At 40.8% G+C, this 14,874-nt stretch overlaps 1 protein-coding gene across 2 annotated transcripts in view; it reads right to left on the reverse strand.

Moving 5' to 3' along the window:
* Window positions 1–14,874, reverse strand: part of LOC145400931 (uncharacterized) — a 59,263-nt gene that overhangs the window by 15,401 nt on the left and 28,988 nt on the right. For both annotated transcript variants that reach the window (XM_080273296.1, XM_080273295.1), the window contains exons 3-4: window positions 5,356–7,295; window positions 3,145–3,306 (exon numbers count right to left, since the gene is read on the reverse strand). In XM_080273296.1, coding sequence (XP_080129422.1) covers window positions 3,145–3,306; window positions 5,356–7,295 — 2,102 coding nt within the window. The remainder of the gene's footprint in view (window positions 1–3,144; window positions 3,307–5,355; window positions 7,296–14,874) is intronic.

Raw genomic sequence — 14,874 nt, forward strand, 5'->3', positions numbered from 1 at the left:
AGAAGGATAGAAACCGTAAGAGGGCAGTTTGGGAATTAAAGATTTATGCCAGACTCGATCGAAAGCCTTTGAGATGTCAAGTGCAATGGCAAAGTTTTCATCAAAGTCTCGAAAGGAGGATGACCGGGAGTCTGAAAGGTAAGTGAGAAGATCGCCAGTGGAGCGTCCCTGATGGAACCCATACTGATGATCAGAAAGAAGGCTGTGGTAGGAAAGATGCTTTAAAATGTTTCTATTATGAACTGACTCGAAAACTTTTGAGATACAGGATGTTAAAGCAATTGGACAATAGTTAGAGGGTTGGGAATGGCTACCCTTCTTTGGGACTGGCTGAATGGGAGCCAACTTCTAGCAAGAAGGAAAGGTACAAGTTGATAGACAAAGGCAAAAGAGTTTGCCTAGGCAGGGTGTAAGCACAGAAGCACAGTTCTCGAGACCAACAGGAGGGACTCGATCAGGCCCATATGCCTTATTAGTATTGAGGCCAGTGATGGCAGAAAATACATCAGCTGAAGAAATTTTAGTATCAGCCATGAGGAACTCAGAGGAAGGAACTGATGGAGGAACAGCACCGGAATCGTCTAAGGTGGAATTGGAGGAGAAAGTCTGAGCGAAGAGATCTGCTTTATCAGTAGAAGAAATAGCTACAGAGCCATCAGAGTAGAAAAGAGGAAGGAAGAACGATGAGGTAAAGTTGCTAGAAAGGTTTCTTGCAAGGTGCCAGGAGCGGGAAGAATTCGAGATGGAGAGCTGAGAGCATTTAGTACGGGTGAAATTATTTTTAGCAGAGCGAAGAACAGACTTAGCAGACCGAGGATGAGGTGGAGGGATGGAGTTGAGAGGTATATGAGGGAGGGGGGGGTGAGTTGGGGGGAGGGTAGTCAAATGGTGGGTGACAGGACAGAGTGACTTGGAGGCGTTTTGTCTGCGGCCACCCTTTGTGGGATTAGGGCGTCGGGCTATAGATAGCTAGACAGATAATTTAAATAATTTGGTGGGTCAAAGAAGCCCAAAACCACCTTGCATTCTGCTTTAACAGCAGGTGGACTGGTGAGAAAAAAATAAGAAATAAAATATAAAATAAAATAAAACACTGCCTCTGCAGTGAAAGAAACAACTGGATTGCTACAATGATCCTTGAAGGGTTACTGAAGGTGCTTCTGTTGAGGCCATACAGCATTTTACTTCTTCTTGATATTTAGTCTATCAACAATTGTTGGCCTAGAAGAAGCAATTCACAGGATGGTATGGGTACAGCACCAATTTTCCGGCACCAGATGATCCAGTACCTGTTTTAACCTGGAAAAAACTGCGATAGGGCACCTGAAATTCCCACACATGCCAGACTGGTTTACCAAGTAGCCACGGATAGCATTGTGCGTCGTGTGATCACTTGGGTTGCTTACACTGCATGTGCTGATGGTGATCCCTACCAGTAAACTTTGATTCTTATCTCAGTTTACTTACATTTAACCTTAGCTATGGCTTCTAAGCATGATGCAAGTGTCAGTGGTGGTGTCAAGTGTAAACATCAGTCTATTCCACTATGGTCAAACCTCCATGATCATGGTTAACTGGTCTGCCAAACTACTGCAATGACAAAATCCTTCAATAACCAAAGTAAAGCAATATATGGGAGTAAATGATAACTGACTCACAGCCCACAAGTTTACACTCACTTTTTTGCCAAATACCTGAATAATAACCACTAAAAAGACATGAGCGACTGGATCAGCTATGTTTACACAGATTCTGCTACTCTTGATCGTGAACCAGACAACCATTTTGTCTCAAATTTCTTGTAACAAACATTGTGAGCCTGCAGTGTCATCAAATATTTTGTCTGAATATAAAAACATCACAATTTACCACTCCTAACCATCAATTTCTGTTCTCATGAACACGACACTTCATCAAAGTTTTCACAATTTTTGTTAAGTTTACCATTAAAAAATTATATCACCACTTCAGTTTATTCTTAATTAATACCACAATCAAATCAAAAGATTATTTTCATAAGTAGTATCTATCGAGACACTTTATGGGCAAGTGTAAAGTGCATAATGTTATTACATTTCAGGGTTGTTTGCCAGGCATGCAGTTACCATAGCGACTAATAAGTAGCAACCCAGTGACCTACCGCACTGGACGCCTGTATCTTCACATACATTTTTACTCGTCTGTCTACTCAGAATGGTGTAATAACAGCTATTGGGGAGGGGTAGGATTTAATGCAGTAAGACATTTTTATTATGTTAAAAAATCTATCTATCTATAAAAACAATAAAACTGGATAAGGTAGAATGTTGAAAGAACTGGACTGTGGTGTTCTGTGCAAAAGTTGTGTGAAACACACAGTGTTGGTTTATTAACTCCTTATGATATACAGAAGCAAAGGGGGAAAAATAATGAAATTCTATGCTGACTGATTTGAAGAAGCAAATGAATATTTGGAAGACAAAGAAAGATGGTATGAGTACTGATCATGATCAAGGGATGACAGGACGGCTTCTACGGCGTCTGATGATGTGGATTTGTCAGACAGCTTGATTACAAACCAGGCTCACTTGTTCCATGAAGAACTTAAATTAGTGAATTAGTGTGACTACACTGAAGGACAGTGGGTCAAAGGTGTATTGTTGAACTATTATATGTGACTGCCACTGGTCCCTAATCAATTATTACATGTGACATATGTGGCCTCATTTGCTCCGGCACAATAGCTCATCCGGCAAGGCTCTGGAACCAAGGGTGCTGGAAAATTATTGTTGTACCTCTACTGGATTTTAAGGTCACTGTAGGACATAATCTTGCATCTAATACCTGGTGGTTTATCACCCATATTCACACAATGGTCTTTTCATTCAAATTTTGTCCTTCATTAACTCCACATCCCCAAATTACTGCTGCCAAATACACTGACATCAACTACAATAATAAGTGACCCTCAGTACAACGTAATCCTAAAATACTGAATAAGGGCAAAAAATACTGATGTGAACAATGAACAGATGACAAAAATAAGCTTGGATGGAGAAGCAGACTTCTTACTAAATTGCGGTATAAAAAAAAAAAAAAAAAAAAAAAAAAAAAAAAAAAAACTGTACTCAGTGTCAAATCACACTGCTATGAAAATTCACCCACCTTGTTCATGTTGACTTCCAGTGTAATCTTCTCTGTCAGTTTGTCTGCCATTGTCTTCATTACAGTGATTACTTGTTTTCTCATTGCAGCTCTCAGATCGTCCAAGGAGAAGAAAGATTTCAGGAGATTCCCTCGTTTACTCTTGAAATCATCTGCAACTTGCTATAAAAAGGAAACACCAACAGGTAAGAGAGAGAGAGAGAGAGAGAGAGAGAGAGATACTGGCCAAGTTTGTCCAACTGAATGTACCACACTACCATTCACTTCCATTCAAACCCCCAGAATCCTGGCTTCACCTGATAGGTTGAACACTGTGCATGTACAGTCATAAGAAAAACTATTGTTACCCTTCAGAGCTGTGCACTATGACACAACGACGAAGAGTTGTGGAATGACGGGACAGGAAAGTTTGTACCGCAAACCTGTCAATGTTGGTTCAGACACAGATAATAGAAGTTGTGCTAGAGGTAATAAAAGCTAAAAAGATCATCTGGCCTCTATGCATAGTGACAATTAGTTTTATTATCAGGCATTGGATTCAATAAATAAAAATATAACAAAATTGTGTAGAGTTGGCAACACATGCAGACAGACAATGAGTATGTGCACCCATGCCAGACATATGATGGTCATTCAGCCGACACTAGCCAAGTTAGTAAATTTCAAGGTAATAATATGCATTGCTTTCTACATATAATAAATACAGAGTGAGTATAGCCCCCTGTGCACTCTGTGACGTCTCCATAATAAATAACATGGATATACCACACCCCAACCATATTAACTCTGAACCATTTAACCACCCATCTAAAGCAAACAAATGAACTCGTGCACCCCTGCTAAAAAAAAAAAAAAAAAAAAAAAAAAAAAAAGTCGATGCCTATAGATTTAATACCCTTCAAAATGATTTATTTGTTGTATTCAGTAGATAATAAATAAGTGCCAAATAGTAGGAAAATAATAACCACTGCAAGTTTCATTATTAAACCCCGGCGGAGCGCTCAGGGTAACACAAACATGTACAGTAGAACCTCTTTGGTCTGGACCCTGTTAATCCGGATTTCTGTTAATTCGGACAAAATTAAAAAATAATAAACTCCAAAAATATGTTGAAAATAATTCTAAAGTCATTCTCAGTATCGGTGCGGAAAGCAATCGTCACTTGTTTAGTCTCGGATCACGCTAGGTCGTAACATGGGCGCCTGTTTAAACACACGCTAGCATTCGTTCCATCAACTAGTTCACTGACCATTTATATTTTTACGCCGTATTTCAAAAGTTAATCCTCCTTACCATGCCCCCTAATGCAAGTGTAGCTTCTGCAATGAATAAAGGTGTTAAAAGGAAGCATGTAACACTAAGTATTGCAGGTAGAGTGAAAATACTGGATAATCTAGAGGCTGGTGTTCCTGCAGGAAAACTGATGAATGAGATTACCCTGATGGTCCGGACAATCTGCTAATTCGGACAACCCTTCCCCTCGTATAGTCCGAACTAGAGAGGTTCTACTGTACTACATAATTCCCAACCATATGGCTCATTCTTGCTCATTATTCCAACTCTTGTAATGGGATTGTGATATGGCAACACTAGATAGGGGAGGGGTGAACAGCAAGGACCAGCCCACATACTCCAGCCAATGTTCGTTTTGCATCAAACATTCTGGGGGTAACAATTATTTTTCTTATGGCTGTACCTTCACACTCAATCTTAACATAGTCAATCTAATGGCTGAAGCTATAAGGGGTGCCAAAGTCTGATCATACACTCCTCAGCACAAAATTTATCCTGTCAGCTTGATTGCTTGTCAATTTCCTAGCCTCATTAGCTTCTATACTTCTCTCACACCCCTCACCATATTTAATGAAATTCTAGGCATACCCCACCTCCTCCCACCTTCAAATTTGCTCAGATATGTGCTTTTCACCATTATTCACACCCACTCTTTCCACATGCCATACCATCTAAGAAAACTTTCTTCAACTCTGCAGTCCACAAATTCCCTTACTCTGCTTCTTTCATAAATCACTTCACAATCGATCACTATGAATACAGCTATGAAATGTGGCTTTAAAATTGTAAATTATATATGCTTGTGTACAGAACCAAAATTTACATACAATGCAACTGGTAAATATTTTCTCAATAGGCTCTATAAAGTCTGTTTATGGGGTTATTCAATTATTCACACACTGTCAAACTGTTGCTCACCTTAGTATACGTCTCCAACCATTCTTTCTTCATTTCTGAATCATTCAACTTGGCAGCAAAGAAGTCTGTGAATGGCAATGAATCAGAATTATTCCGGTACATCTCCAAACTGGAAAGGCAGCGTCCAATGAATTCTGCTAATATCAATTTTAGCAGATATTCAGCTTGTTCTTCAGTAAATTTTTTAATTTCCAGATATACAAAGAACATTGGCTTTATCACTGCTTCACATTTCAGTGTGTGATCATCATATTTCTCTGTACTTTCTGTCATCAAGGCTTGTTTTGGGTCACTGACGAGCACCTTCACATAACGAACAATGGAATCTCTGTCCATGTACAATCTGGCAGTAGCAACAAGATTTTCCAGCCTATCCTTGACAAACTCTGGACGATTTTTAAGAGGATGATCACTGATACTCTTTACCCATGCACAACCCAGTGCAGCTATATGGGCATTGTGGTCTATGATGTGTGGATTTTTCAGCACACAAAATGTTGCAAGAAGGGAATAAAGGTTTGTGCGTACCAGAGGTTTCAGTACTTCCGCAGCACCAGCAGGTGCAACAGGAATGACAACATTGAACCGAGTACTTTCTTCATTTTCCTGCAGCATTACATCCATGTCCTCTGTTCCAAAACTGTCTCCGCCCATATCAACATATGCTTCAATGGCTCTCTGGCTTAGAACAGTGAAAGGTGTGACAAGAATATGCTTTATTTTCATTGTCCAAGGGTTTATTTGTGAGGCATCACGCACAGGGGCATAGACTGGGATCCCTGTCATTGTAAAATTCTTCAAAAATTCAAATTTATTCTCCTCCAAAATACTCAGGAAGTCTGGGTCCTGAAGATCCTGCAGGGTTGATGACATTGTTATTCTACAGCACTCATCTGGTGTAGGGGGTGGAAGCTGAAGGATCTTTTCTTTGTTTCTGCAATACACCTTCTTAAATTTTTCTACATCCTCAGTGAATTCACTTATTCCATGACCTTTGAACTTGAGATTCTTTAAATCATATTTCCTGGTCGTGACAGTGGTCCTTAGAATACCTTCTGCGAGCTCAATCTCACTCAGATATTTCCCCTCAATGCCAATGAGTGTCTTACTCTCTTTCACAAGAGTGGCATATTCTGTTTCACAGGTTTTCAAATGCTTTCTGGAAAGTCTTGTTTTCACAGAATTTTCTTCACCAATTTCTGATTTCTCCTTTTCAAATAGGAATTTAAAGAGGGAATCCATCAGATCAAAAGTTTCCATGGAAACTTGTAACTTTTTCCGATGTTTCTGAATCATCACTGAATTCCACTGACGAAACACCTGCTTCAGCAAAAGTGACATGGTAATCAGTCTGGTCTTCACTGACAAGGGCTGAGGCTGTTCATCATCTACCTTCAGACAAATTTCAGGCAACTTTTCAGGCTCCTCTGGGAAAAAAAGCCACTCCCCCAGGTTAATCTGCTCAGTTTTCTCAGATCCAGGCAGAATAAAGCCCCCATGGCTCAGGCTAAGTGTAACAAGGCTAGCATTCAACTCTGATGCTATGCACATAATCTGTTCTTCTATTTCATCGTTCTCCTTGGCCCAGAACAGGGAAGGCACATTGGCACTCCCATTGTGCAACCGAGATCTTATATCAATACTGTAATTGACAGGAAAATGATATCCAATACCCAACAGAAATACATCAATGGTTTTACCAGCAGGTATACTCATAACAGCAATTTCAAAGTCTGGAAGTGGCTCACCTCTGTTATGATGACCATCTGTCACAATGAAAACTCTGACATACTTTTCTGAGCAGTCATTAACTTCATGTCGAACAGTTCTCAAAGCTGAAGTAAGATCTGTGCTACCAGATAAGTTGTCTTCTAGAGTGAGGTCAGTGCCATCTCGTATAAACTTGACACTTGAAGAGAAGACAAAAATCTTGGTCCGACCTGTAGAAGAGAAAGTATTATATTCTTATTAATATACACATACGCAACAGTATAGCAAAAGAAAACAAACACTGAAACTTTTTTTTTTTTCCATATTCTAGTTATGCTGTCAATCTCTTCTCAAGTTTGACAGTGTTTTAGGTTTACTTTTTACTAGTTTGACAAAGATCAGTCTTTTGTCTATAATGAATTTTGCCTCTGCCAGAAGATTACAAGTGCACTAGAATGGACTCATTTATTTCTGATATCTATTTTGCCAGTACTGTACTTCAAGATACAGTAGAGAATGTGGGTAGTGATCTGTCCAATATTTGTAGTTCCTTTGAGCCAAGGCTCATCTGAATATGAACCCTGTGGACTGCAGTCTGATGCTAGCCATCCCCTATATTTCCCTATCATCTTTTAGAGGGTAGGGAGGAAGCCGAGGCACATTAACATAAAATAAATAGACACCACAGTCACCCTGTTATATCCATATCAGTGCGTGAAGACATCCCTGTCTAGCACCAACAATCTACTCTACAGTACATGTCATAAAGACAACAATGCATCACTTTTCTCACAAGCCATATGCCTGAAACTGACCAATAAATTTTTCAATAAAACTTAAAACTCTGCCACTGGATTCCCTTCCTGGCACCAACCTACAGCTTTTGAGTGGGATCAAAAGAAAAATCTTTCATCTGACATTAAGCAACCAAGCCAAATGAGCCAGAACAGTAAAGAAAGAATTTTTTTCTTTTTTACATGTGGCAAGAATGATCTGGTGGTAGGTGGTGGCAACCATCATCCACTCACTTGATGTAGTGCTGCCTACTTCTTCCTTAGCCTTTATCATTCTTTTTCTGTGCCTGTCCTCCTCTCTTCCTATTTCTCCCATCTTTCCTGTCATTTCTTATTGCTATTCTTTCCTTTACAGGTGGCTTTACATTGAGTGACAAGCCAAATGGTTTCCTGTAAGCCAAGAAACCATTTACAACACTGGGTGGTGACCATATAACCAAATCATACGTGCTCCCTACGTGTCAGCAAGTGGGTTGGTGGAGGGTTAGTGCCCCTCCCCGTAAAACAAATAACTCAAAGTCAAATGGCCACCCCTTACGGGATTATGGCGTCTAGCAATACATAGATAGAAGAAAGATTTGGAGACACTGAAGGAATGTTTTGATCCACTTTTGACACCAGTGAAGCTTTTGAAATGGTGCAAGAAATAACCCCTGATTCAGAGATAAGAGAGTGTACTGCTTCTTGTCTCCAGTTATAATACCTCACAAGGTATGCTGACCTCCCTTTGGCAACATCCATGTCTCTTTGGTTCTTCAAAATGACCACCCAGGGAGGCCATTTCAGTGCCTGTCTACAAGACCTATGGAAACTATTCTCTCTAGACGTCATGAGTTATACCACTTTTTGAGTGAAACTGCTCAGTACAAAATAGCAAGGCAGAGGAAGCAGTGTTCTCTCTGGCAGAGCCAGTCAAACTGGGTGCCTCCATGACACACCTGTAACAGTGAAAAATTGCTTTTTTGGCCACTGATGTTCTTTTTATCCACTCCTTCCCAATCATTCCACTTTGAATATACTATACTGTACTTTGGTAATTTCCAAGCCTATTACATTCAATCCAGTCCACTTAAAAAAAAAAAAAAAAAAAAAAAAAAAAAAAAAATCTTAGTGAAACAATCTTCCAATCCAAGACCTTCCCATTCTTTCTGGCAACCATGGTGATGGGAGATATGGAAAATTGGAAATAAGCATGGAAGTACAAGAGTTGCTGCATGATAGTACTGTGATCTCCAGCTTAATTCATGCAAGTGAAGCATGAACTCTTGTCAGGACACAGGAGAGGAGTTTAAATGATATATATATATATATATATATTTCTTTAAGAAGCATGTGAAGTTAAACAGATCCACAGATACAAGGAAGTGAAGGAGCACTGCTACATTGATGTGGATGTGCCGGAAAGCATTAGAAGTACCTCAGACAGTATGACTATGTGGACAGAATGGAGAGACTAGCCAGGAAAGAGCATGCGAGCAAGTCAGAGGGGAGATGGGGATACTGAGAACGAGACTGGCAGATGGGGTGGACAGGGTAAGAGGTAGGAGTCGGAGACAGCAGCCTGAAGGCAGAGGATAGGTTGACAAGGAGGCAATTTGTTTGTGGCTACCCCATATGGCAGTGTTTTCCAAACTATGGGGCACAAACTATGGGCAATGGGGGGAGTTGCCTCATTGTATAATATTTAAGGAGCTATAAGATGTTCAGACTTTTGTCAAGAATGACTTGAGATCATCAATAACATCTATCTCTTATTTTATAATTCAAACTTAACTTTTTTTTGGCAGTATTTCAATTGCTGCAATTCATAAATATATCAGTGAAGACTATATGAAGATATGATTCTAAAGTTAATGATTCTACAGAGCATTCGAACATGTGTGGACATCAGCAAATAAGCATCCAGCATTATTTGTTCAGATGTGTCACACTCAGTACTGGGAGGTATAAAATTTGTTCTCATCTTTCTGTGTGTATGGTTTGCTGTTCTTCAAGTCACTGACAAAAAATATTTAAATGTGTTCACCTTATACTTTGCACTTGTGTCATTTTATACACTGCACAAAAAAGGAGTAATATTTAAGAAAACTTCAAATGAAAAGCCAAGCATACAATAAATAAAATACATAAAGTTTCTTTTATGTTTCAGTTCTTTAACCCCTACAAGGCGGGCGCCGTTACATAACGTTTGTACATGAGAAGGCGGGCAACGTTACATAAAGCTGGGCCATTTTTTGTCAATTCATTAGTTAAATTGGGCAATATGGCAATGCTGTCCCCTACTGTCATGCAACATGAAGACAAAGAACATAGTAAATAATGCATTAATGACAGTGTTTTGTGGTGACGAAAACGAGTGAGTGGGAAGTCCACCAGCCTTGCCCCACCCAGCCATACACGCAACTCTGCTCCACCTCACACAGCCAGCTGGAACATTGTCGTTTTGTTTCGTTTCTAAAGGCTCCAACGTGCTTGCATGCGTCAGCCTTGGTCACCTAATGGCGGCTCTCCATGCTGCACGGTCCATTGCAGCCTCCCTGTTCAGTCCCTTAACCCTGAGGTCACACTTAATGACCTCATCCCATGTCTTTCTCAGTCTATCCCTCACAACCCCACCCCCGGTATTAACACTTCTCACCTTCCTCACCAAATTATCATCCCCCATCCTCTCCACATGTCCAAACCATCTCAATCTACCTCTCCTCACCACAGCGCCAATACACTTTAGTCCCATCCTACCTCTCAACTCTACCATCGTAAACCCAGCCCCCCCAGACCTTGCACGCAGGGACGCACTACACATCCACCTAATCATTGTCATTTCTGTACGTCTGAACTTTTTTTTTTTTTTTTTTTTTTATGCGAGGAAGAAGGAACCAAAGGCCATGGCCCGCAGTAACAGTTCCCACCAAGAGAAAAACAAAATACAATAGAGAGCCAAATTCAAGATCCGATCATTTTGAGATGCCTGGACACACTGCGTTTGAAAGACTGGAGATCATAGGCAGCAGGAAATACAGACAGAGGGAGACAGTTCCAGAGCTGACCTGTTGCATAAATGAAAGACTGGGAGTAACGATTAACTCTTGCAGTAGAGTTGGACAGAAAAGGGATGAGAGTTTGCTGCTAGACGGGTGCTACGCTCCCGTCGTAAAGGTGGAGGAATCCAAGCAGACAGTTCAGAGAAGCAGTGACCATTAAAGTAGCGATAGAAAAGAGATAAAGATGCAACAGTGTGGCGAAGAGACAGAGATTGAAGGGAGTCAGTAAGAGGAGGAGAGTTAATGAGACGAAAAGCCTTTGACTCCACCCTATTGAGAAGAGCTGTATGTGGGGAGCCTCCCCACACATGAGAGTTGTACTCCACACAGGGGCGGATAAAACCTCTGTATAGAGTCAACAATTGTGCAGGGGTAAAAAAGAGCGGAGTCGGCTTAGCACCCAATCTCTTGGAAGCAGATTTTACAAGAGATGTAATATGATCTTTCAAGATAAGTCCTGAGTAAATGAAACCCCAAGCATGTTCAAGGATGATGCAGGATTAAGCTGAATATTATTAAACATTAATGGGTATACCTGTGGAAGATTTTGTCGGGTTGATAGGTGTAAGAACTGAGTCTTAGATGCATTAAAGACAACCATATTATTTTTACCCCAGTCAGCGATACGAGCCAAGTCAGACATTAGGTGTGCCATAGCCTCATCCCTTGTTTCTTGAAGTAACTGTTGAGATGGGCGTTGCGGGAACCGAATGGAAAGGTGAAGGGTGGAGTCATCAGCGTATGAGTGGATAGGGTTAGATGTACAGCTTAGAAGATCATTGATGAATAAAAGGAAGAGAGTTGGTGATAGGACAGAGCCCTGAGGAACACCACTGTTGATAGATCTAGGAGAAGAACGATGGCCGTCTACAACAGTGGCTATAGAACGACCAGAAAGGAAGCTAGCGATGAAGGCACAGATAGAAGGATAGAAACCGTAGGAGGGCAGTTTGGAAATTAAAGATTTATGCCAGACTCGATCGAAAGCCTTTGAGATGTCAAGTGCAATGGCAAAGCTTTCACCAAAGTCCCGAAAGGAGGATGACCAGGAGTCTAAAATGTAGGTGAGAAGATCGCCAGTGGAGCGTCCCTGACGGAACCCATATTGACGATCGGAAAGAAGGTTGTGATAGGAAAGATGCCTTAAAATTTTTCTATTAAGAATTGACTCGAAAACTTTTGAAATACAGGACGTTAAAGCAATTGGACGATAGTTTGAGGGTTGGGAGTGGTCACCCTTCTTTGGGACTGGCTGAATGAGAGCAAACTTCCAGCAAGAAGGAAAGGTACAGGTTGACAGACAAAGGCGAAAGAGTTTGCCTAGGCAGGGTGTAAGCACAGAAGCACAGTTCTTGAGAACAACAGGAGGGACCCCATCAGGCCCATATGCCTTGTTAGTACTGAGGCCAGTGATGGCAGAAAATACATCAACTGAAGAAATTTTAATGTCAGCCATGAGGAAGTCAGAGGGGAGAAGTGATGGAGGAACAGCACCGGAATCGTCTAAGGTGGAATTGGAGGAGAAAGTCTGTGCGAAGAGATCTGCTTTATCAGTAGAAGAAATAGCTACAGAACCATCAGAGTAGAAAAGAGGAGGGAAGGATGATGAGGTAAAGTTGTTAGAAAGATTTTTGGCAAGATGCCAGAAGGAGCGGGAAGAATTCGAGTTGGAGAGTTGAGAGCATTTAGTATGGATGAAATTATTTTTAGTAGAGCGAAGAACAGACTTAGCACGATTCCGGGCAGAATATCCTCCTCCTTTACTGCCCAGGTCTCACTTCCATACAGTATTACACTCCCAACACATGCTGCATACAAAGACCCCTTAGGATGCAGGGAGAGCCCTTTCAATGTCAGAAGAGGCAAGAGCTCCCTGAACTTCTTCCAACCACTTCTCACCCTAGCCACAGAGCTAGTTCCAGCCCCACCTCCAGCACACAACATGTCTCCCAAATAACAAAACTCTTCCACATACTCAAAGAGATTCACCAGCAAGTTTAATCCTTTCACGCCTGACAATCTCCACCTGCTCTCCCCGACACGCCGTACACATAAAATCAGCATTATCTCGCAGTGTACCTCTGATACCACTACATCTCTTGTGCACCCATTTATCACAAACACCGCACAAGATGGAATCACTTCCCACGCCCTTGTGGCAAACTGCACATGGCCACTCTCCCTCGTCTTTAACAGTACCGCCACCAACCCTAGATATCATCACTTTTGTTTTATCTGCATTTACCCTTAAGCCCTTGTGCCCCATACCATCTCTCCACTTCTTAAACCTTTCCTCCGCCTCCCTTTCGTTCTCTGCAATCAACACCAAATCATCAGCATACAAAATCTCCCACGGGAGTCTGTTTCTAAAGTCATGTGACAGGGCTTCAAGTACCATGATAAACAACATGGGACTCAAAACTGACCCCTGATGCACACCAACATTCACGGAAAACTCATCACTCAAATCTCCATTCACTCTTACCTGGATGCGAGCACCCACATACACAACTATAACCACCCTAACCAGCCACTCCTCCAAGCCAAGCTTTCTCATTGCCCACTTCACCACCTCTCTAGGAACTCTGTCAAAGGCCTTTTCCAAAGCAACAAAAACAAAATACAGATCCCTTTTCTTCCCAATATATTTTTCCTGAAGCTGTCGAACATTGAATATGGCATCAGTGGTCCCCCTACCTGGAATAAACCCAAATTGCATCTCATCAATATTCACCCTTTCTCTAATCATACCTTCTAAAACTCTCTCCATTACCTTCATTATCTGATCTAAAAGCTTTATACCTCTATAATTTCCTCTTCCAGGGCATCACCCTTCCCTTTATACACATTTACAATTACACTCTTCAACCAATCATCTGGGACAACACACTCATAAATAATCATTGTCACGGGGTTTTTTTAATATCACGGTAATTTTGATATAAATGGTTAAATATTATTTAAATTGATAATATTCAATAATATTGAAGAGCAGAGACAATGGTTGTCTTGCTACATCAAGCAACGATTACTTTACGTTGGCTTACTAAGATTCTCAAGAACGAGAATTTATAAACTTTCTCAACAGTACTCAGCAGAGACTAATTACTCACAATTGCTGAATTACTGTACTGTTAGCCTCTGGAGAAAGTTACATCACCCCTGACAATAAATAACTAATACTAATAATAATAACATCAGGTTCTTGCTGATGCATTAACTCCTGGCACAACGGATTTTAAGTTAATACAACAAGACTGGTCTAAGTACCAGTTATGAATAGTAACGTTTATGCAAGCTAGGAGCTGTATGGAAAATAAGCTTAATTATGGAGAAATGAAACAAGATTTACTCTACATTAAGCTCAAGAAATAGAACTGTTAAATTTATTAATTACAAAAATAAATTTAACATTACATTTCAATCAAATCAATGAGACGCACTCGCTCACTCACACAGAAGCTAAATACTTACGCCTAGGGAAAAACACCTTAACTAAGCTCTTAAAACTACAAAATACACAAAAGAAATACCAGTCGATGAATGCTATGTATCACTACTAAGGTGGGAGGACTGGATTAACTGTCTAGTGGAGCTTGGGGTGCTAGCTGACCTCTCCACTTCTGAGCACAGAACCTTTCTCCGCCACAGCAAACACAAGACTGAATTCAAATAATGTATGGGCAGGAAGCACGAGCCACCGGAAGAAGGCGTGGCTAATGGTTTATGCAAGCAGAGGCGAACGATAAAGAAACAATTGTATCGCTCAGTAGCGCACTTAGTGACGTGCATTAAATCGGTCACTTTTGAAAGTGACGAATTATTTGAAAAGTATACCCCGAAATGGAGAGAGAAACGGTTAACTGAAGCGATACACAGTGAGTTTTCCACTAATAGTTCGTGGCTTCTCACAAAAAGGAAATGTCGCGAATTGATTCGTGACATTACGCCCCATGAAAATTAAATCTTTCTTC

This window comes from Coenobita brevimanus, chromosome 54 (genome assembly GCF_032717465.1).
Source record: "Coenobita brevimanus isolate Jiangsu-jjx chromosome 54, ASM3271746v2, whole genome shotgun sequence".
NCBI classification, from domain to species: Eukaryota; Metazoa; Arthropoda; class Malacostraca; order Decapoda; family Coenobitidae; genus Coenobita; species Coenobita brevimanus.